Source organism: Hirundo rustica, chromosome 3 (genome assembly GCF_015227805.2).
Source record: "Hirundo rustica isolate bHirRus1 chromosome 3, bHirRus1.pri.v3, whole genome shotgun sequence".
Lineage (NCBI taxonomy): Eukaryota > Metazoa > Chordata > Aves > Passeriformes > Hirundinidae > Hirundo > Hirundo rustica.
Window position 1 is genome coordinate 94,544,332 of NC_053452.1, and position 24,337 is coordinate 94,568,668.

Sequence of the window (24,337 nt, forward strand, 5' to 3'; positions counted from 1 at the left end):
GCAGGGAGAGATCTCTGCTGGGCCCCTGATAAGAGCTATGGGCACCATTTAGGCTGAGGCCATCCCAATTTACACCAAGGGGTGGGCTGAGAAGGCATTTATGATCCTGCCTGGGTTTTTTTGTAATTCCGGACTGCCCGAGTGCTCTGATCTCTGATGTTTGTGTGAGTGCTTCCTCCCTCACCAGCGCAGCCTTGAACATCTAACACCAGGAGCTACAGAGAGAGAGAGACAAAGACTGCGAGCAGATTTAACCATTTCCTGGCAACATGAAGCTTCCAGAGCTTGGCCCTTCTCTGAGAGAGTAAGAAAGGACAGAGTGAACATAAAGAAGAAAACAGCATGAAGTCAGTAGAGCAAGAGTGAAAAGACTATTGGGACAGAGGGTTGAAGAGTTGGTTGTTCCATTCTTATTTGAGCCATGGAAATGAACTCTATATTTAGATAATTCCTTTAAATCATGGGAAAGATATGCATTTGGGGAGATGATTGTTTAGATTTGTGTGTGGATTTGAGCAAAGGTGTTTGTGATGGACTAAGTAATATTAATCCTATAAGATGCTTGAACAGAGATAAAGATGAGAAGCTCCCTGTGCCAGTGAAGAAGTGAGAAGATATTTCTGCACCTTGAGGTGAAAAATCCTTTGCTTTTGGAGTTATTCATCTTTAAAAGGTGGCACCCCAGTATGCAAGAGTCTAAGACCCATGACCCATAAGCAGCTTGGGAAACTGCTAATGCAAGGGGTCACAAAGGCAGGTTTCTCCGGGCAGTTGTTTTTGTGACAGTTTAAAACCCACAAGAGAACTGTTCTAGGTTGTCAGTGGGATCCATGACTCTAAGAGAGACTCTTCCCTAAAGAATTGATGAAAGACTATTGTCAGATGGTGAAACTGACTGAAAATTACAAGTTTTGTCTCTTTATGTTGTTTTGTAGGAAAGTGAACTGTTTGTAAGGGGAGGGAAGAGTGTTTTTGGAGTTTCATTCTGTTTTGTTTTAGGTTTTTTCCCAACTTTCTTTTTCTATTCTTTTAGTGTGTGTTAATAAAACTATTTATTCATTTTTAAGGTTGAGCCTGCTTTGTTTTTCTCCTAATCTCTCTCCCACAGAAAAAGAGTGAGTACTAAGAGCAGAATTTAGTGAATGTGAAACCACTACATTCCCTCATCAGGTACCAAAAAAAAAGCCCAAAACAAAACAACAAAAAGCCTCCTCCTTTATTCTTCCCATAATCTGATTCGTTGATTCATTGTCAGTTTTCCCTTCTAATTTTATTCATCAGAACTGATGGAAATGTAATGCATTTTTAAGCTTTGAAATGTTTAAATTTCAACAAGATGAGGAGGGAGAGGACTAGCTGTACAGATGTTCCAGTGCTTTTATGACATGGACATTATACAGAAAACCAAAGAAGTTAAATTAACACCTCTAAAGAAAATCATCAACAGCTGGTGTGTTTCTTATTTTGTGATAATTTATCTTCTTGGTAACGTGCTAGAATTATTTTGAGCTTATCTGTTCTAACTGTGAGAGAAAGAGAGACAGTGCAATTATCAGTCCTGTTAAGAAGACAGCTAAGAGATATCACTTCTTGACATGTACAGAACTGTAGCTTCTAAACTGGGGAAAGTAGGGAGAAAGGGAAGACCCCTCACAATTTAAATGGTTTGAGCTTAAGAGAACAGTTCAACAGGAAACTTTGGAAAAGGTTCTGGTCACATGACTTCATGTTCTACCTAGGTTTCACTTAAGAGGTGTCCCAGATGTTTTGCTCGAAGTCATATTAAACATCAGAGGAAGGCCAGAGAACAGGGTTTTGTGTCAGTTTGTCATTTTTTCTATATAAACAGCATCTTGGTAGACTATCCCATAGTTAGCTGTTATTTCCTAATCTTAATCTCTTTCTCAATGTCAAAACTTTTTGGTTAAATCTGCAAGCCCTGGACAGTAGACTTATCTCTCTTTTTTCCTTTGTCTCTCTCAGTTTAATGGAAAACCCTTTAGATTATGTTGATGAATGAGATTATCAATGCATTATGCCAAGGGCTAAGTGTTTTTTTACCTCTTCTTATTTGTAACACAATGTGAAGCATTTTACTCTGAAAGCCAACCTGAAATATCACTTACCAGACAAAAAAAAAAAAAAAAAAAAAAAAAAAAAAAGAGGTAATGCATTGATTATCAAATGCATATCAAACAGCTAATTAAGGAAATGAGGATTTTATTTAAAAACACTTGTTTTAACCCTTATTTATATATTAAAAAAAAAAAACAAACCAAACTTTAGTCTCCCTCAGCTTTATTGAAGAAAAGGAAGTGCTTGGTAAAAATGCTAGTTTGCTTTTTTAAAGGAAAAGGAAAACCCAGGTTTGTGAATCAATAAAATGTGTTATAAACTGGTAGTATATTTACAAGTAAATAACATTGTAGGGTGAGTTTATAACCTGTTGCTGGTGAAAAATGGAATTTTCCAAGCTAATAAGCCACTGAGACAATACATGTTGGATTTATTTCTTTTGGAAAGAATGCTTCTGGATATCCCATAAAATTGCTCTTTAGTACTGACTCTTTATCAACTCTGTCATTTCAAGGTAAATTCTGAATTAAGTGGTATTGCAAAAACCAACAACTTTTGGTTGTTGCTGAGCTGTGTATTTAAGCCTTACACATAGCTTATTGTGTGATCCTCTAGAGGAAAAATGCATAATGGTAATTTTATTTTCATGTCAAGGTTCTGCTTTCACATCCTGTCATGTGGGATGAAAAATAAATTATAATATACTTATTTTTTAAACTTTTTTTTTTATTTTAATAATTTGCCTGTCAGATAAAATCTTATCCCCCGATCATTAATGAAATTTTTATCTGTTGACATCACTGACACAATGGTTTTCATTTTCCTTGTGTTTGATTACTATATAATACAAATAGAGTAAAATATTTTTCATGACTGGACAGAAATACTTTGCAATCAAAATTTAGTCTTTACAATTGCTACAAAAGTAACATTACCTGCAGCAAGTCATGAAATGACTCTGAGTTCAAAGTACCATATAGCCAGTATGATAAATACTGCCTGTAACAGTACTCCAGTACTCTATGCTACTGGAGTAGAACTGCTATTATAACATGGGAGATTTCATGTTGCTTGTATTGCTGCATGAAACATCTGTTTCACCAGCCCTTGCTCCTGCCTAATACTGCTCCTTGATTAAACGCTTTCCATATGCTGAGCTAAATTAGGATGTTAATGTATCTGGTAATTGTTTATTATTATGATTACAATATTTTAAAATGTTATTTATGTTTATAGTTACTGTCAGTCTTTCTTCTTTACTATTGTGTTAAAATCAGAGCATGTTAGACATCTTAAAGAAATTCTGAATTTCCTGTGTCATGTATCAAGTAAAACAATAAAGATGACCTTCAAAGCTGTGGAAATTGTAGTGTTTATGATTCCAACTGAGAAAATAGAAGAAATCTTGTTAATTAATTCTCAATCGGTAAAGAAAGAATGGATTTTATTTTTATCTAGTAAAAATTTAAATCACTAGTCTTATCCCTAGAGATTGTATACAGAATGTAAATCTGTCAATCACATTAATGAACTCACAGCTACTCTTCAATTATTTCTGCAGAAAGATCTGAGAATGTGTAAGTTTTGCAGTATATAATAGCCTGACATGTTGAGAAGTTCCAGAGTTAAGAGTGTCCACTGAGAATGCTCTGTCTCTGTACTACAGACATCTGGTGGCTGAAACATCTTTGATGTTCTCAAACCTGCTGTTAGAAAATGAAGTAAAAAACCCCAAACCTGACTAGAATATTTCCTCACTTTTCTCCCTGCCCTGAAACTTCAAATGTTTTTTCTGATGTTAGTCTCATGGAATACTCACTATTTGCTGCTGTTGATGGTTCCTTGAAGGACTGGGACGCAGTATGAGGAATTGTCTATGTAAATAATATCTTACTTTGATATTAGCCAAGATTATATGGATTATATCCTCTGAAACTTCTTTTAAAGACAGAGATGGTATGCTGAGAATGTACTAAAAGTATATTGAGAGAGGCTGGTGTTATTTAGATTGGTCCTAAATTTATTTGTCATAAATTCCAGTTTATAGATGTTTAGTTTATATTTGCATTTCAGAGGAACATTGTTAGTACTTTAAGATAAATGCTGATAATGAGTGCATAATTCTGCCAGAGGTTTTGCAAAATTTATATTTATTTGTAAGTTTTTCAAGCTTTAAATAGGAGTATTACTTTCCATTTTCATTGACACCATTGTTTTGAAATTTTTAAATTCTAAAATGAAAATTGAAATGATAGTTAAAATACACTCAGTCTGGGAATAAGCTTTGAATGTAGAGAGAAACAAAGTTTGATATGATATAGATGGGGGGAAAAAAAAAAAAACACAGAAGAAAGGTGCAAAGATAATTAAACGCCTTTTAACACCAAAGGTAAATGAAACCTTATACAGTGCAGAAAGAGTAGAAACTAGATGTGGGTCTTTCAAGAGCATAAAAAAGTCTTTTTCTTCAAAATTAAACCAGTGAAAGATTGGGTATGAGACTGGGTGACTTGAAATTATGTATCCAGGAAATGCTTGTAGAGGCTGCTTTTGAAAATATATTTCAAAAATATATTTTGAAAATGAGATACTCAATGATACTTTCTCATCTCACATTATGGATCTCAGTAACAATGTATAATGCTTCATAGCAGTAGATAAAGCAGAAATCTGGCAGGATTGTTAAGAGGAAGATAAAGGTCCCTGACAGGTTCGGGCACCTTTTAACCTGTTTTCAGTCTGAATAATAAATATTGGAGCTTAAATAAATCTTAATACCTAATTTTTAAGATTCCAAAGTACTGGCAGGTAAAGGTTTTAATCATACGAATTTGTAAAAGTATATACATATGTGAGAAGTCCCTGGTATATCTGAACCAGTAGAGGCAATAAATTGTTATACTATTTTGAGAGATTTATTTATCTTTCCATCTGGAAAGATAAAATCAGGCAGGTTTGTTTTATGGGGAATTGGATTTATTTTGTCATGACAGCATGTCATGCAAACACCATCTGTTAAAAGTACACTTGACAGTTTACTGGGGAAAATAGGAGCTAAAACCTGGGCCATGTTTAACAAGGCCTGTAGATATTCAGGAAGATGTGTTGAGTTCCAGACACAGGATATCTGTTCTATTTAAAGAGATAGTATTTCTCTGGATAAGCATGAGGCTAAACCACCCTGCCCTGATATTGGTGTGAGTGTGTGTTGACAGAGTAATGTAGTGGCTGAGAAGAAAACTTTGCAAAGGTGTTCTTCCTTTTGGGCAGATCACTTCATTCTGTGCTATGACTTAAGGCTCCATTCAGCATTTACTGATATCCGAAAGTACTTAGCCATTTTGTATGTATGTATATCTGTAAAAGGAGATGGCTTCCCTCCGATGTGATGTGTGATGTCCTTAAAACATGGTAGCAAAGGTAGCATTCTCCACCTCACGTAACAGCTCTTATCACAAAGTTCGTGTTGAGTAAACTAATAAGTTGAATGACCATATCAGTCGTTTTGCTTATGTTTGTGTTTTGGTTATTCAGTAGTCCAAACTGAATCTCAAGTCCACTAACATAGCTACAGTTCTCTGCTAAAAGTAGTTTTGGTTTTGTGGGGTTTTTTTTTGTTTTTTTTTTCTGAAAAAATGGAAGAAATATTAGTAGGGAGAGAATACATTTTAAGAAACATCAGTGTAGAAGCAGGCAGTTTTTTTAACAAGACCAGGTTTTATTCACTAAAAGTGCATTTCATTGCTGATGTTTGTCAAAAAACTACAAGACTGAGCTTTCAGAATAAAATATATGAATATTAGCTAGTATACGCTTTTTCTGAAAGCCTTTATTAGTACACAAAATCTTCATCAGTCTAAGTATTATTAGAATGATTGAGCTCTGTAATAGAGTTTTCAAGATGGTGAATTCCAGGTGCTATAAATGGACAAAAGTCCAGATGAACTGAAATTTTACTTGTGTCTGGCTTTTGTCTTTAGAAGATTTTTTTTAATAAGACCTCATATTTTCACTTGTGTCTTCAAATATATATATATTTATATTATCATAATATTTCTGGATGTAATTTAAAGAAAAAGTATTCAGGACAATAAGTAGTGTTAAAAAGATGTCGATAAAGAGATGACTCCTGTATTCTTAAAACATTCTAGATGGGGGAAAAAAAAAAGAAAAAAGCTAATGTTGAAATATACTGTGCAACTTCTCTGCTTCTCTACAGAAGAACCTGTGCTCAGGTCAAGAACTTTGGTCCATAATAGTGCATTGCCTCAGTTGTATTTTTGTAGTGCTGTAATACAGTTCATCTCATCTCCTTTCAGTTGTAATGCTGTCATCTGTAATCCATTCAAACTTGTGTATTTATTTTGCGCTCCTAAAATATTCCAATTAAATATTTTTGTTGTTTTAAATTCAGGGAGAATGTTCTATACTTTCTTGAAGATTTCAGAAAAATCTTTTAAGATGGAAAACATGATCCACAAATTTCTACTAGTTCTGTATTCTGTGGAGGAAACAGAAAGACTGGAGGCCTATAACTGTTGTGGGTTGTAGGAGTCCTTCCCTGTTTCAGCATGCTGTTCTTCCCATGGGAGATAATTCGTCATGAACTTCTCCAGTGTGATCCATCCCATGGGCAGCAGTCCTCCCCAAACTGCTGCAGTGTGGGTCACTCTTCCATGGGATTCAGTCCTGCAAGGCCAGGCTGCTCCAGCATGGGTCTTGTACAGGTCACAGGTCCTACCAGCAAACCTGCTCCAGTGTGGGCTCCTCTCTCCACAGGCCTGCAGGTCCCTGCATCTGCATTCCTGTGGTTCTCCATGGGCTGCAGGGGCACAGGTGCCTCACTATGGGCTGCAGGGGAATCCCAGCTCCAGTGCCTGGAGCACCTCCTCCTCCTCCTTCTGCGCTGACCTTGGTGTCTGCAGAGCTGCTCCTTTCATATGTTCTAACCCTGGAATTCTCTGCAATTACAACTGCACTTTTTTTTTTTTTTTTCCTTCCTCTTAAGTCTGTTATCCCATAGGCATTACCATCATTTCTAATTGTCTCAGATTTGACCAGCAGTGAGCCAATTTTAGAGCTGCCAGGGTCTGGCTCTTCTGGACATGGAGGAATATTCTGGCAGCTTCTCACAGAAGCCACCCCGGTAGCACAACCTCCCCTTCCTTCTACCAAAATCTGGCAATACAAACCCAGCACAGTCTTTATGTCAGTTCTTCCTTTTTTTCAGCTGGACCCCCCATATGTGTATATGTGCTGTATAAAAAGCACGTGTGTTTAGGTTTTTTGTATATTCAGTGTTCTGCTTTATATCTTCTGGTATGATGAATGACTTTTAACTTCGCATTTTTGTTAATTACCATTTTAGGAATGTAGTAGGAAAAAAGGGGAGACAATGTTCAAATTGAGTTTTGAGAGTACCATAAGTTTGGGTATTTATAAATATAGTATCATTTAATTATCTGACAGTCTGTACAGGGAAAGAATGGAGAGCAAAAAAAGTGGAACAGTATAGGATACATTGTCTTCTATTCTTAGCTGAAAACAAAAAATAGATATTTGTGCCTCATTTGCATGAGCACATATTCAGCTGGCTCTAAATCCATAGTTCAGTGGGATATTTTATATATTTTTGAGGTTAACTTTATCTTCAGTCAAGGTAGTGATTGGTCAAGAGTTGGACTCAATGATCTTGGAGGTCTTTTCCAATTTAAATTATTCTAGGATTCATAAAAATATTCCTGCTCTACAGTTATACATTATCGCAATTGGGTTCTAGCCATTTGTTTATTTTAAATCTTTTTACAGACAGATTTTATTATGGAGATTATATTTTGTCTTATAGTGTCTTAATCTTACAATGGTGTGTTGAGAGGATTTTAGAAAGTGACTTCATGAAATAGGTTTTGTTTTCTTTTCCTTTCTGAGGAAAACTTTGAATCCTAGTGTATCCATAAAAAGAATGACTGTGGGAAATTAACGATTTCCCACTGAAGAAAATCTTCTTTTACCATACCACATGAAAATAAATAATACAAAATAAAATTAAAAAATCAATTATGTGGGGATTTTTTTTTGGTAAGAATTTCAATTGTTTTTTAAAAAAACCCGAACTATAAAATATGGTTGCATTTAAGCAATAGAAGTTTATGTATGGGAAATGTAGAGTCATCTTTAGAGCTGCATGTCTAATACATTTTTTCCTTTACTTTGCAGTGACCCAGGGTGGAGATGCAATTGCATCTGATACATGTCCTGATCCTGGAATTCCTGAAAATGGGAAGAGGGTAGGCTCTGACTTCAGGTAGGCACATTTAGTTATCTACATGATCAAGAGGAAGAAATTTCCAATTACATTTATACATAGCCTGTGTACTAGTTTGAAAGCAAACAAGTCAGAACTACAATTTAATAGGAAAATTAAAATAAAGGCAGAAAACACTATCATAAACTGACAGAGTCAGGATGCAACCTGACACACGGTTGATCAGGGTGGTGGTAGCAGTCCAATTAAATGGTGGCTGCTGTCCTGTTGAAGTGACAGATATGGTTCTGTTGAAGTGGTGGTCCTGTAGATGGATCTGGTTTTCCTCTGAAAGTCCAGTGGTGGTTATGTAGAGCTTGTCCTCTGGTAATCCAGTAGGTAGGGCTGTTCTGGTGTTCCAAATCTCAGATTATATCCAAGTAGGAATGCTTTGTTGCTCCCTCTGGGTGGAGCATCTATCTGAATGAAATTTTGTCATTTTATCAGTCATTCAGTGAGGCTTGATGGCCCTTTAGCAGAAGATATCTCCCAGGAGGGTGTTATCAGGGATGAATCATGTAGGCGATAAAGAACACTGCCCCACCTGTTTTTAACAGCTTCTGAGGACGATCATAAAATACAACATACTTTTTGGTTACATTTTGCACTGTAACCTTAAACAGCCTGTAACTGTAGATGTGTACAACTTCCCTAGTTTTAGTCTTGTATTGTTTTTGCTTGAGTTATTTTTTAAATAAATGCATTTAAAATAGGAGTTATTTTTTAAATAAATGCATTTAAAATAGGAATTTCAGAGCATAATAATCTCATCTATGGAAAAAAGCAGAACTCCGTGGATAGCATAGAAGAAGAAGAAGAAGAAGAAGAAGAAGAGGAAGAAGAAGAAGAAGAAGAAGAAGAAGAAGAAGAAGAAGAAGAAGAAGAAGAAGCAGAAGCAGCAGCAGAGAGTATTAGCTGTTTTCCCACTTTGCAAAAACTGTTAAAAATCTTGAAGAATGTAGCAAACTCAGTGTCTGAGGCTGTGATGAATGCCTTCTCCTGTTTTTTCTTGTTTTCACCTTTTGTTATATTACAAAAAAGACAACAAGGTCAAATGGACCCCTATGGAGAAAGGAGGAAGTTTGCTCTTTCCCCATTGAGGAAAAAAGGCAGAGAATTGAAGGTGCGACAGAGAAAAGGGTCAAAGGAAGGAGATGGGAGCCTCCAGCCCATGCAGAGATTTATAAATTTCTCAGCAGAGTATGGAGAGTCAGACCTAAGAGACAGGAAAAATTCACAGAAATTAGAAGGAATTGTGCAAAGTGCCCTGCAACTCTAGAAAGCAAATTAATACAACTTGTCTCTCAAATCAAGATTTTTCCAACCTAGGCTATAACTGACAGGAAAAAAAAATTAAAAATCTATTCTCTATCTGACTGACATATTTTTTAGATTTTTCTCCATTTATCCTCAAGGAAGTTTGAGAAATCATAAAGAACTCCAACACTAAAAGATTCAGTTACACTCAAAGTTATGGCTTCATTAGTGGCAGGGCAGAAGTTAAGTGTGTTTTTAAAAAAATGAGGAGAAATAAGATTTCAATTAATAGGCTAGAGACACAAGTTCTCTAGATGTTTGCTTATGTCATCTTCTACATGTTCCGATTCAACTTGTCAAGCATATCTAATGCAAATGAAATTGTATGATACAAAAATACAGTATATATTTACTGTCCAAAGGGTGCTATTTTATAAAAATAAATGTAATTTCTATTTAGGTTCTTATTAATGTCTGATTTATTGCAGAGGAAAGTATCAGCCTTTAAAAGACTAGGTAAAAATGGGATGCTAAAATATAACTCTTTCTCAAGAGGTATTAAAGTGCCTCTGTGTATTCATCCAAGGAATACCTTTATACTCCCACTGTTATTTTGGAGTGCATTTTACTTTCTTGCTTGTGCAGTAATGCCTCAGTATCCCTCCTCTGCTTCAGTCTCTCCTCATAAAACCATAAATGATGCAGAATATGCCACTTCTGAATTCCTCCAAATAAAATACTTTGAAAGAATTAGGGGTAGTCTTTAGAATCACTTTGTTATCACTGGAGAGAGAAAAGCATCTCTGGAAAGAGTTAACAGTAACAGGACTAGAGACAATGTAAATAAGGTGGGACATGGTAAATTACTACTAAATTCACGATTTAAAAACAAACAAACAAAAACCCCACATGTTTTTATCATGAGGATAGTAAAACATTAAAGTCTGTGAGAGAATTTGAGAACTTGTAGAATCTCCGTCCAGGGAGGCATTCAGAACTCACCCAGGAAGTCCTTGAGCCCTCTCTTCCACCTGAGCTTGCTTCAAATGGACTAGATGATATCCTCTTCCAATCTAATTTATTCTGTGAATCTGTAAATGTCATACAGCTTTTATGTGTTGATGGTACACTGTTGTCCAAACAGACTCTCGTGGAGTTGTGGTCCAAATCAGTGACAAATGAACAATTCTTAAGAAACAGCAGCGGGTCTAAGGGCATTGATAACCTCAAAGTGAGTAAGAGAGAAACTAACTTCTTTTCACCTCTAGGGGGTAGTCTGTAAACTGAAAGAGAACTAAAATAGTTCCAGTGAAACAGGTTCAAAGTTCCCAAACCTTGTGAACCCAAAATGGAAGAGGTCAACAACAAATTTCCCAACAATGCATAAAAATACTAAGAGGGAAAACCCAAGAGAACTTTAAAGTTCAAAGTACATTTTAAGATATCCAAGGGAATCTAATGTCAAAGAATGTTGCAAACCTCAAGTAACTATGTTTTGCTCACAGTCTCTTAGGAATTAATGTGGGTTGAAGGTAACCTATGCCTGGAGCTTACTTATGAGCAATGCTTATGCTTACTAAACTGACAGAATAAGTCCCATCCTCCTTCATCCCATCCAACCTCTTATTTTCATTTCACAAAGTGGGGATAAATGAATGCATAAGGTGTTAAACAAGCAACATCATATAACATAAGATAAATAAAACATGTTATATACTTTGATCACATTAATTGTGTACCTGTTTTGGGCCTCCAGTTCCGAATATTATTTGAGAGAAATTATAATAATTTGTTTTCCACCTAAACATTGCTTACTATCTGAAAACTCATTATGCAACAGCAACTGTTTTTCATGTTCTTTAAAGTTAATATCTATTTAAAACATTTCTATCTTAAAGTAAACTGTCTAAATCTTATTTAAATAGAGAATTTGGCTGGAATTTGGTTTTTGTTTCTCTGAAATGACAAATCAAGCTCTTCCACAGGAGAAAGGGAAATAATATTTGCTGCTTGCATTTCTCCAATGTAATAAAAGCACTCTGGAGAGTAAAGAAAGCCAATGTTTTTCTTTTCTTTTCTAAGAGACAAGTATAAACACCAGAAGGAGCTATTGTTTTTGTCAGGAGAATGACAACTGTGAATATTAATCTGAACTAAAACATGTGAAAATGCACATTATTCAAAATCTTTTCCAGTCTACTGAAAGACTTGTTTAAGTGAGATTGATGGAAAGGCAGAGGGTTTATTTTCAAGACAGCCTGAGACCCAGCTGATTCAGTGATGACAAGTTCTTTGAAAGGGTTTCATCATTTTCAGCATAATAATGGCATTCATTCTAATATCATATAGCAAACAAAAAGGTATTGAAACCCTAATCTTTTCATTCTGTCTTCCTGCCACACTTCTACTGTGTTCATTTCAGGAAGTAGGGAGAGGATTTTCAGTGATTTTAAAACAACCCAATGGATATTTGGGTTCATTTTGGGGGAGAAATGGCAAGTCAGACTTGGCTAGAGTAATGATAACATAATCAATACAATTTTGAGGTCAATATCACATTTTATATTTATGTGAGATTGTAAACTGGTAGATTGTTTAAATGAAATCTGAAATGGATCTAAATAATACTGTTTCAGCTCTGTTTAAATATTGTATGGTATGTGTGGTAATGTGAAAATGCAGTCATTTTCCACAAGTTCACCAACACTTGTAAAACAAATGGCTTTTAAATTTCCAAAATAGATTTTGAAAATTAAATTAACTTTTTTTTTAATGTTAGTATTTCCTCTTTTTAAAAATGGCTTCTTCAAGTCAAATTCTAGCCCTCTTTATAAACCCACAAATCATGTTTTGATTGAGTTCAAATTTAAAATAGAAAAAGAAAAGTAAGGAAACATATTTCTTCCCCATGTTTAAAGTTTACATAGAGAAGTAACAAAGCAAACCACCAGACTTCCAGTGCTCACAGATTTGCTTAGTGACTATGGAGGTAGAGATGTAAAAACAAACAGCAACAACGACAACAACAACAAAAAAAAACCCAGAAACAAAAACAATAAACAACATTCCCCCCCACCCCCCCACCCCAATTAAAAACATTCATTCTTAACTAGTGAATAGTAAATGAAACAGTAACTTTCTTTGAAATCACATATCAATCAAGCTGTAACACTTATTCAGAAGGATGTCCCCATTTTAAATGGGAAACTATCCAGCTTAATCAATGGAGAGACTCAGCAATTTGGATGTGTGAATAGTTTTATTGCAGACTGTGATCCTGATGCATCCCCTCTCCTAAGATGCTTATTTAGATCCATAAGCAGCTTTGGACTATTTCATGTCCCTACCTTGATCTTTAATGTGACATTTTTTGCTATGTTTCTTCTTTCCTTTTATTATGTTGTATTCAGCATATTTATTTTGTATACCTTAGTTTGTGTTCAGATATATTAGGTTTTCATTAATTGTCCTTAGAACCTTAGGTCCAAGCTATTTCCAGAGCTTTAGGAAAAAAACCCCAACCCCTTGAAATACATAGTTTGTAGAATGATATTAAAACAAAATGAATCATCATAATCATCATAAGTGTATACCTTAAATTAAAGTGTAATATTTTATGTATACATTAATAAAAACTTTAAAAGTATTTCTACAATGATCAAAACCCAATCTAAACATAAAATCATTAACTTATTTCATTAGGCATAAAAATATTTATACCCTTCCTATTCATTTTCTCCCATCCCCCTTCTTTCTTTCCGGGGGGGAATATTCAGGTGTTTTAAATTATAAATTGTTGTTGCAGACATCCAATAATTATACATTTAATTTCACTCTATGTTGTCATATGTACAGAGTTTTGTAATTCTCCTTGCGTGCCTTGATATTAGCAAACTTAAGGGAAATGTTGGTTTTCACCTTGTTTCACCCAACATTACACCTGTGGGTTGGTCTTTATCCAATTCAAATTTTAAATACTTTAGTTCTCATTTTGTGTTTATCACTGCTAGGTAACCACTTGGGATTTCTCATGTTCCCTTAGAAAAAGAAATACAGAAATCCTAATTCTAGAAAATAGGAGAAAATGCCTTTACAAATGTGTGTTTATGGCATTAAAATGTCAGATTAATGAGTAACATTTTCTTTACCAATAAAAGAAACTAATTTTTATTAATTTGAAGTATTTATTTAGAAAAATGCCTGGTCTCTTTTTCTGAGGGTTTTGAGAATGTTCTGAAGATTATGACAAGTATCAAATAAGCACAATTTTAGAAATCTGCATTTTTCTTCAAGAATTTTATGCATTTTGCATGAATTATGGAGAAAAAGGCCAATATTTTCCCTGCCTTTCTGAGTTTTCTTATTTAACAGCTCAAGAACAAAGTGATAGCAAAACCAGTTTTTAAAGCTTTTCTAGATTTGAAGCATCATACTCAAATTTTTAAAATTAACAACAGCAACAACAAAAATCCTATTAAAATTTCCTGAAGGAATGAAAAGGACTATAGAAACACGTGATAATATCAATAAACAATATAGTTTGTGAGATTCTCTGAGAAACTAAGAGAATGCTTGTCCATGAGCGGCAGGAATGAGCTGGGTGATAGTGAATGGTATTATATGCAGTTCTTCACAGCACAATTTTAAGCCTTGAGCCTCCCACCTGCCATATAGCAATCCTCTGGTGTTTAGGACTCAAAACTTACAGAGGCTAAACTGAGAAATCTGCTTTATTGAGTTCACTTAGTTCACATGGGATTATCAAATACAGATTTAAAGTGCAAAAAAGCAAAGAACAGAACCAGTTTATTATGATGGGGATCAAAGAACATAAAAAATAATAAATGGAGCCAGATATGTAAATAATGTTTAAGAGAACTCTCTGTGATATAGACCATAAGTGTATACAGTGTTTGAAAATCTTCATAACAATGGAGCAGCATAAATAATTCCAAAGGGACACATTTCAACGTTACAAGTATAGCAGTCAAATTTTAGTCCTAAAAAAAATATTATCATTTAATGTAATATTTAAGAGAAAATTTCAACAAGGTCAGGAATAATTAAAGAATTATTTCCATTGATTGAAATTAATATTTGATTGTTGTATGTGTTGACAAATTTCCACATCTAATTACTTATTCTCTCATTGGAGTGAATACAACAATGTTGAAATTATTCATTAAGTTCTGTTGCCTGAAAGAATTGTGTTTAAATATTTTCTTAGATAAAATATATATCCAGACATTCATTGAACTCATGCTGTAAAAGAACAAACTTAGTGTCACAATTGTTTTATATTCCTTAAAAGGTGGGCAAACTGAATAATAGACCTTTTCCCTAGAGTAAAAGTTGTTTTTTATTAATAAAATATTGATAAGAGAAAAATTCTGAATCTTAATTTCTTTGTTTGGATCTTTATATATTGTCACTTGGTGATATATACATTTGTTTGAGGATGTTGATATTGAAATATATTTAATTCCTTCCTCCTTTCTCTGCTTTTTCTCCTAGGGTGGGTGCAAGTGTACAGTTTTCCTGTGAAGACAATTATGTGCTGCAAGGTTCTAAGAGCATCACTTGTCAGAGGGTGACAGAAACACTGGCTGCCTGGAGTGACCACAGGCCAATTTGCAGAGGTAACTGCTATTCTTTGGAATTTTGGAAGGATAATGTGTAGTTTCTGCTGCAATGAAACTCAAAACTAAGGAAACTAAAACAGTGAGCTATATCTCATGTACATGTGTATATATGCTTACAAATATACAAAGACTTTTATGTGGTTTGAACATGCAATCAAATGTGTAGAAAGAATATCAATTTAGGGAGCTAATTTCCTTTAAATAGTTTTAATTTCACTTAATCTTCCTTTTGTCATGATAAACTTACTTTAAGTGGGACTAATTTGTGAAGTTTATGGTGGTTTTTTTTTTTTTTTTTTTTTTTTTTTAATTAATTCCCAAATATGAGATCCTCACAATCATACCATGTTCCTATCAGTCCCAGATACTTACCTAGTCCTATTTTTTTTCAGTGAATTCCTTTCCATTCACCTAGTTTGCTCAGCTTTACATAAAACCTGACCTTCTAATATTTCTAAATATTTTTGCATCTAGACCCTGCTGCTTCAAATTCCTGCCCACCCCACTTTTATGGAGGAACAGGGGAAGTGGCTTTTTGTTACTTTGTATGTTTTTCCATTGCAATCTAATGCCTGTAATAAAACAGAAAAATATGTAAATGCTGCCAAAGTACCTCAGAACTGAGCTGTATAGGAAAAAATAAAGAATGGATCTCTACATACAGAACTTTTTATCTCAGTAGAAAAATTATTTCAGGTTGCGCATTTAGATTGTCCATGCCAATGAGAGCCTTCACCCATGAAATGTGCTTGCCTTATATTCTCCTAGAAACAGACAGCTTAGCCAGGATAAGCAGGGCAAACCATCACCGTTAATTGGAAAAGAAAAAAATACATCATACAAACTGTTAGAGATACTTTTATTGTCTTTTTGAGGTAGATCAAAGTGATACATCTTGCACATAAAATATCTTACACAAAAATGCCAGTTACCAGGACAGCAAATACTAATTTAAGAAACACTGGAGGATTTGTAACACCTGAACTTAAACTTTTTTTTTTTTTTTTTTTTTTTTTTTTTTTTTTTTTAATAATGAGCTAAATATAATTTAATTTATATGTCATATATTTCTCTAGAAAGTTTTCATTATGTAATTATTTTGTAATTCCTTTTTTCTTCCCCCCCCCCCCCCCCCCCCCCCCCCCTCCTGCTGCCAGATTAGATTTTTTCAACTTGTATAAACATGTGTATGATTCACTTCTCAATGGTCAGTATAATTCTTGGTCAGTATCAGGGCGTGCATGTTTGTGGATTGGGAGGAGTGAAAGATGCACTGTGTATTATTCTCAATTCCTGTACTGACCTCCAAGATGCCAGTATTCATGGTGCTCATATAAGCACCAAATAAAAATAATAAATACACTCTGCAAAAAAGTGCTTATCATATTTTCTAAGTTAGCAACAACTTAAAGTGGAAAAGCTCATAAACTGTACATGAGTACTGTGAGTTTAATGGCTTCAAGAGTACAAGACTTACTGAAGAAGCTGATGTTTGCATTTAACCCACAATGGTGATTAACAAAGCTCAAAACTTAGGAATCTGATGAAAAATCACAGGAATCATCTTGCTCTTGGCAGTTTCATGACATCACTTGAAAGGGCACAACAGTGGCTGGGGTCCCAGGGTCCCCAGCACCTCTGGGGTCTGCTCACAGTGGTGGTGCAGCTCCAGGCTCGCCCCAGCACCACACCTGGGTCACAGACAGGGAGTGGTGGGAGGCCCCAGAAACTAACTCTGGAAACTGAGTGGTGCTAATGTAAATGGTCCCGGTTTCCTTGAATTCCACACAAAAACCTTACAGCGACCCATTCCTGTCTTCTGTAGGCAGTGTACAAAGCTATCTAACATTTTTTATCCAATCTTCTGCAGTAACTCCATTTCCTTAACAGACCTCTGGGCTGAATTTCAACTGCACCCCTTGCTTGGCTTTGTCCCTTTCCCTCCCCATGCTTTTTAACCTTATCTTGGAAGTCCGAATAGGAGAAAGGTGAAAGAGTAACAGCTTGACTGAAAAATTTCTCTTCAAGGGAGATGTTTCTTAGCCTTTCTTTTTTGTGGACAGCTATAGGAGGGACCAGCTGGGTTTCTTTATTGCTACAAAGTTTCACCTCTGGATTAGCTTCTGCTGTAGCAGACCTTAGGCTGGAGGAATTGAGACCAAAGTGACAACAGATTGTGCGCTAGTTATGGTTCTGGATGTATGGTGTTTCTACAAAGTTACTAGGAAAAAAAAATGTCATGTATTTCAGATCCCATGAATCTGCCCTTGTTAATCCCTCACTTAAAATACTATAGATTGCTTAATACAGCAGCAACATGTCAAGCTCTCTCTATTATTAGTAGGCAGCATAGTGTGGCATACTTAAATGTGATTAGTTTTTAGTGACACTTAGGGACATGGTTTAGTGATGTACTGGACAGTGGTAAGTTAAGCATTATACTCAGGTAACCTAGACCTCTTTTCTAACCTAAGTGATTTGATTACTTTTTTCTTTTTTCCTTGTTAAGTACAGACACCTTTTTAATAACTGTTAAATGATGCTTTCACAGAGTATCCTATGTAAATGAGTGGGTTTTTAGACTTCTGCTGGGATTATGACAGAAGATTTCCATGAGACTGAGACAAATTGGTTGGTGGCTATTAACACAGTTTTGGTCACAAACATGGAATTATTGAATGATTAGGGGTAGAAGGGAACTTGAAGATCATCTTGTTCCAATCTGCCTGCAGACATATGCATTTTCACTGAAAATGGAGCCCTAGTTGATCAATCTTGTAATAACAAGTTCTCAAAGTCTAGTCTTTAACATCATAGCAAAGGACCAAGTGCTGTGATGGAGGGATAGAAAATGTGATGGTTATTTTCATCTAGTACCTTTTTTCCTATTTGTAGCAGTCACAGTTTATTCATGGAGAAGATCAAGCTTCCTCCCAGCAGTTCGTGAAGTGAAGAAACACTCATATTTTATCTTTTAGAATGGAGGCAACCACAGAGAAAGATGAAAATTTAAATTTTTTAAAGTACCAGAAATATGTTGGGTGTTTTATTCCAATATTTAGAAAAAGAATGACCATGTTTTTAAAGAATCTAGTCATTCCTCTTGCCTGTACTGAAACTTAAGTAACTGACGGGACTAAAATATATCAGAAGATAGTGAAAGATATATGGATATATTCTGAGATTCTGAGATTTGTTTCTAAGTACTTAGAAATTACATTATCTAGGCTCTCTGTTTAGCATGTTGACAAAGTGGTGTAGTACCACAAACATGACAGTGATATTTTGAAATATTCTGAAATCTATAATTGTGTCACTGGAAATTTTATGTCTAATTATTTTTAAATGCTTCTAGATACTGAAATATTTTGAGAAATTTGAATATTCTTGCAATATCTATCACTAATGCTCTTTAGAAGATAACAGAATATGTTAAGTAATATATTTTCAAAATGCTGACTGTCTGGATTTGCTGAATGTGGCAGAGAGATTGTGGTGGTTTCACGGCTGAATCCGCTTTACCAAAGTCTGTCTACATACTGCCTAGAACCATTTTTTATCTTTTTCTTTCTAATTGTATTTCTTTCCGTGTAAAGAGCTAAGACACCACAGAATATGTTTAGCTTAAGGACATACAGTTACATAAATATTGTGATACCTGTGTTTCTTTCTCCAATCATGGGGAAATCATGAAGGAGAACACATACTGGCCCTTCTTACATTCATGGGTAGAAGGCTCCCTCCATTCCCTTGGAAAGGGTAAATCTCTCTCCAAACAGAATATCGATATGATAGTTTTGATAATTTAATTCACATAAAGAAAGAATAAAGTACTGTAAATATTAGATTGATTAATTGAAAAGTGCTTTTTCTTCCTCTGTAGGTAAATTTTCAGGGTGGTGTTGTGGTTTTTTTTTTTTTTTTTTTTTTTTTTTTTTTTTTTTTTTTTGTCTGGCTGAAATATTTTTAAGGGGAGATTGTTATAGAATTTATCAGCATAGTAATATATTCATGGCAAGTTTCTGCTAATGCTGTGGCAATTTGATAATATTTATTTTAAACAGAGCATCCAGTCTAAAGCAATCTGATTTGTTGGTTATCATTTTAGCTAGAACATGTGGTTCTAATTTACGTGGACCAAGCGGCATTATCACGTCTCCAAATTATCCAGTTCAATATGAGGACAATGCACACTGCGTGTGGGTCATTACAACGACTGATCCAGAAAAGGTATGCTTTTTCTCTTGTCTCGAGTGAAACAGTAGGGTTTTGGATTTGTTTTAAAAATATCTCATATATATTTGCACAAATGCATGAATGCATGCAAGTCTATATGTTCATTTAAACACAAGAAGGAGCAGAGTTGTTATGAAGATACACTAGGCACTAGAGGGAAAAAAACCCCAGCATATATGAAAATGTCCACTCAGAGAAATAGGTCTAACTTAAAATTTACAAGTTTTAAATACATTTTATAAAGAAATACAGAAAAATCATAATCAAAATTCCTCATTGCTAAATGAGTTAATAGCGAATTTTTCAGGTTGTGTCTTGATACTTAATTAATGTTGAGTATCAACAAAAGATTTATTGGCATAAAAATTGGACATTACATGCAAATATTTTGACAGCTGTTATTAGTTGTTTTGCTACCTACATAATTTCTTTTTAATCCATTCTTTTCCAGTAATGATTCTAAATACATAACTATGAATTAGTCATCTAATTAAATATAAGATCATGGTCATAACAGTATTTTTACTGTTTTTTCTGCAAAATCAGTAAAGGAAGGATTATCCCTACCTATAGGGGAAAAAAAAAAAAATAGGCTTTACTTATATTGTGCTTCTGTGTAAAGAAATGCTGAATAAATTAATTACATTATGTAAGGGAATGTGCAATCTATATATACTTTCATAATTACAAAACAGATATTTCCTGTGCAGCTTTTTGGAAGACCAATTTCCTGACTTCTTTAAAGATGTTAAGGAAAAAATATTTATCTTACTATAAATAAGTGAAAATATTTAGCTGCAGAAAAGATAAATATGCTGCATGCTTTCATAGAATATTTTTGGGATGTAAATACTGTTGCTTTGTGAAATTAATTAAGTTCACTTTTTTTCTTAAAGAGGATTCAGTGTGGCTCAGTGAAAATATGTATTCAGGAAAAACAGGCAAAAATACAAAACTATATTGAGAAAGATTTTACTGTAGTGGTTCTTCTTGCTGAACAGAAAAAGTTGTTTATATTTTATTTAGAACTGTTATTTAGAACTATTGCATTTCATTTAGAATAGCAATTAGATGTGAGAATTTCTCCTGGAAGTCCTTTGACTTTAAAATCATTGCATTTTATAGAAATTATTAAATACATTACATTTTTAAATATAGAAAGGCATTTAAATTATGGAAAATGTCTGAAATTTTAATCTACTCAAATTTATATGCTGTAGTGTGTTGTCAATTTTGTGAAAGAGCATATTTTTGTAAGAGAAAAATTAAATGTGCATTAAAAAAAAAAAAAAAAAAAGTTAAATTCCTGGTAATAGAAGAGAGTATCGGCGTCTTAATGCTTTCTTTATTCAGTAATTTTTTTCCTTGAGTTTTCAAGAATTTAATTAAGGAGTGTTTTTCATATTTATGATAAAATGAAGGTGGTTTAACTATAATAATAGAAAAACTGATACTGACTATGGTATTAAACTGTCCAGTATATGTTTTCTGTGGAGACTCAGGCTTACCTATGAAAAGCAGTAAACCCCCATCTACTACATTAATGCACATGTTCTCTTCAATCTATACAATGTATCTTTCTCAGTGAATTTAGAATTTTAGTAGCACAGAACTTAATGAGATTGTTGTGAATTAATTATTATGTTCACTGGACTTGAAAAAACACCACTCCTAAGTAGCGTTCTGTGGGCAGATTGCTAGTTCATCAGATATAAGAATACGCAGGAGGAATTGCACACTCGGGCAGATAAATTATGTTACATTTAAAATTAGGTGGTCTGAGTAAACACTTGGAACTTGCACCCAGAAGAAAACCTTGTTACATCCGTCTGTGTGGAAGGTGAAGAGACACACTAACAGACTAGACACACTGACTGATAATCACAGTATGAGAAAAAGAGGCATAACTTTTAAGTCTTTCATTTTTGGCAGAACAGGCAATATTGAATGAGTTGTCTTTTTATTGAACTTGGATTTGTCTAGCAGTGCAACCAAGAAGCAATTTTCTTAATTTGATATCTCTTGGATAGACTGTAGTTGCTTTAAGACCATGGAGAATGTAAATGTAAAGTCTTAAAATCAAACTTATTTAAGGCTTACAGTATTGTTAGGTTGCTTCCACATAAAGTCTACATCAACTTAATCAGGATTTCTGTCCCCAAACAACTGCATCTGGATTAACACACACCCTTTCAGTTAATAAAAGACGTGAAAGGAAAACCTTTTACTTTATAAAATATCCGATTGATTGGAACCCTACTTCTTAAAAAAAAAAAAAAATTAAAAAAAAAAAAATCTTGCAAGCATTTTGAAATCTATGAACTTAAAAAATCAACTATCAAAATAAATTTCAAGTTTCCAAAACAATGAAATTATTTTAAGATATGCTAAGAGTTTTGCAGATTTTCACCCTTGACTTTTCTTGGAGTTTAGAAAGACAGAACTCTCAAAAATTGAACTGTTTATTGAAGATCAGATTTTAAAATTACTTTGAGGAATCTACTCTTTTGACTTGCAGATTTGAAAATATTTATCAGAATGCTTAGGGTCCTGTTGGTTTTCTTTTCTAAGGAGGCAGACCGTTTATGACATGCTGTTACTCTGTATCATAGATTACTTTTGATTTACTCTAAAAGTGAATATGTGGCCTTTTATCAGGTTAGTTTGCAAACAGAATTTTACAAGATAAGATAGTGTTTTCTCTTAACATAACATTCTGATCAGTTTGCAGAGGTTAATGCAGTTAAAGAAGTTACCTAGGAGGTTTCCTTCCAACCCTCTTCACTCCCCCCGCAAAAGAAAAACCCAAACCAAACAAAGTAAGAAACAAACTAAAAACCAGACCAACCAAACAAACAAACAAACAAACAACACCCCAGAACTCCACCCCCAAAGCATAATAATCTGGAATATTTTAGGGGTTTTTTTGGTTTGTTTCTGTTTTTAATGGACACATTTTTCAATTTGTTTCATACTGGTGCTGTCGTGGGGGCAGATTTTTAATGCCAACTCAAAACAAAAACAAATTTCAACATCCTACATAGACAGTAGCACAGTTCTAGGTCTTAGCCAACTATATCAAAATCATTTTTAGTTAAATGTTTTTCTGACATTTATTTGCCTTTTGCTGAGCAACACAGAAATCTAAATTTGAGTCTTCTCTTGTTCAAAGGCATTCCTGCTTATTTTGAAGAGTTGATTTTTTCCCTTAACCATTTGTTTCCTCTGGATCCCACTGTTGTAGCTTGTATCAGCATCCTACTGAGTCATTTATTAGACTTTTAGTACTTGCAAATACAACTTTATGGTGCTCCTCTGACTGTGTCAAGTACATGCTGTAACTCTTTACAACTCTTCATCATTTTAGCTCTTCTGTTATAAAATTTCTCAGCTTTCTAGAATCAGTTACTTTGAACTCTTTTGAGGACTTACTGATGTGTTCTCTTTACCTCTTTCTTACTGTTAGTATAATCTCATTAGCTAATGTACTAACCTTGCCTCTACCCCCTGCTGTTTCAATTCCTTCTCCACTGTGTGTACTTGCTACCTTGGATTTCCTGCTGCTTTCATTGTTTTATGGTAGCATTGCAAGGGCTCCATTTTTCAGCCCCAGTGTCCATTGGATGGCAAGATTTGTTGCATTATTGCATTGCTGCTTCAGCAATGATACCTAATTTTGCCCAATATTTTCCTGATTGATTGCTGATTGTGGTATAGTAGATGGGCTACGGGCTGCAAAAATTCTAAGTTTAATGACCTGGTAAATAAAGACTGTGTCCCAATTACAGGGTTTTTTTTGTTTTGTTTTGTTTTGTTTTTTGAAGGATGTACTTTCTGCACCATACAAAGCACATATATATTAAATATCTGTGTAGAATTTGAGCCTAGCAACTTCATTTTCTATATAAAGTAAAAAGTTATTCATTAGAATTGCTGCAACTGAAGACATTGAAATTAATTATAGTGAGAGTGGGAAACTTCACATACAGTTTTATGGGTCTGAGCTCTCAGGTATTTTTATAAAGTTGGATTATGCCCTCAATATGTTCATATAAAAATATCTTGGTATAAAGTGGTATTTCTGATTTATTGCCTTTCAAAGTACATACCTGGGGAACTCCAAGACAACATTTTTATTCAGGAAATCTTACCACAGTTCACACCTAGAGAATTCACATACTGTTACAGTCGATTTTGAGATAATGTATTTTAAGATAATTCATTCTTGCAATATGCTCTAAAAGAGCAATCTTACTAGGCAGCATATGATAATTTGAAGGGGGTTGAGTGAGATTATCTTGCTGACTCATGGATTGTTTCAAAAGTCTCTGGTAGCTCAGACATGATCTGTTAGTGACAATGGTCTTCCCTATAAATAGCTTATGCATATATAATACTCTGAAATGAATTCAGAACCTATGTTTTGTCCAATTAGGAGGCTTAATATTAGAGTGGGATTTTTGAAAACATGCCCTTAAATAGTTAGTTTCTTCAAAATTTCATTATAGACAAGGCTCCTGTCCCTCTAAATGGCTGATGACATCATCCTGCCACACATAAAAGGAGAGATTTAACATCTACAGAACCCACAGTGTAACTATACTCTGGGGAAGAATCTCTTATTGAGCACCAGATAACTCATCCCTAAGAGATTATTACCATAACCCTAATAAAATTGATTTTTAACTGTAGAATTTATCCTCTCTTACTCTATGTCAGCTTTTTAAGTTGCAGACATCTTGAGGATCAAAAATATGTAGATCTAAGAACTACTTTCACTAAACTTTTGTTTATTCATGGCAATGTACAGTTTCATACTGGT

At 34.3% G+C, this 24,337-nt stretch overlaps 1 protein-coding gene across 1 annotated transcript in view; it reads left to right on the forward strand.

Moving 5' to 3' along the window:
- Nucleotides 1–24,337, forward strand: part of CSMD1 (CUB and Sushi multiple domains 1) — a 950,789-nt gene that overhangs the window by 588,125 nt on the left and 338,327 nt on the right. The window contains 3 exon segments of the mRNA XM_040059570.2: nt 8,293–8,380; nt 15,152–15,276; nt 19,388–19,509. Coding sequence (XP_039915504.1) covers nt 8,293–8,380; nt 15,152–15,276; nt 19,388–19,509 — 335 coding nt within the window.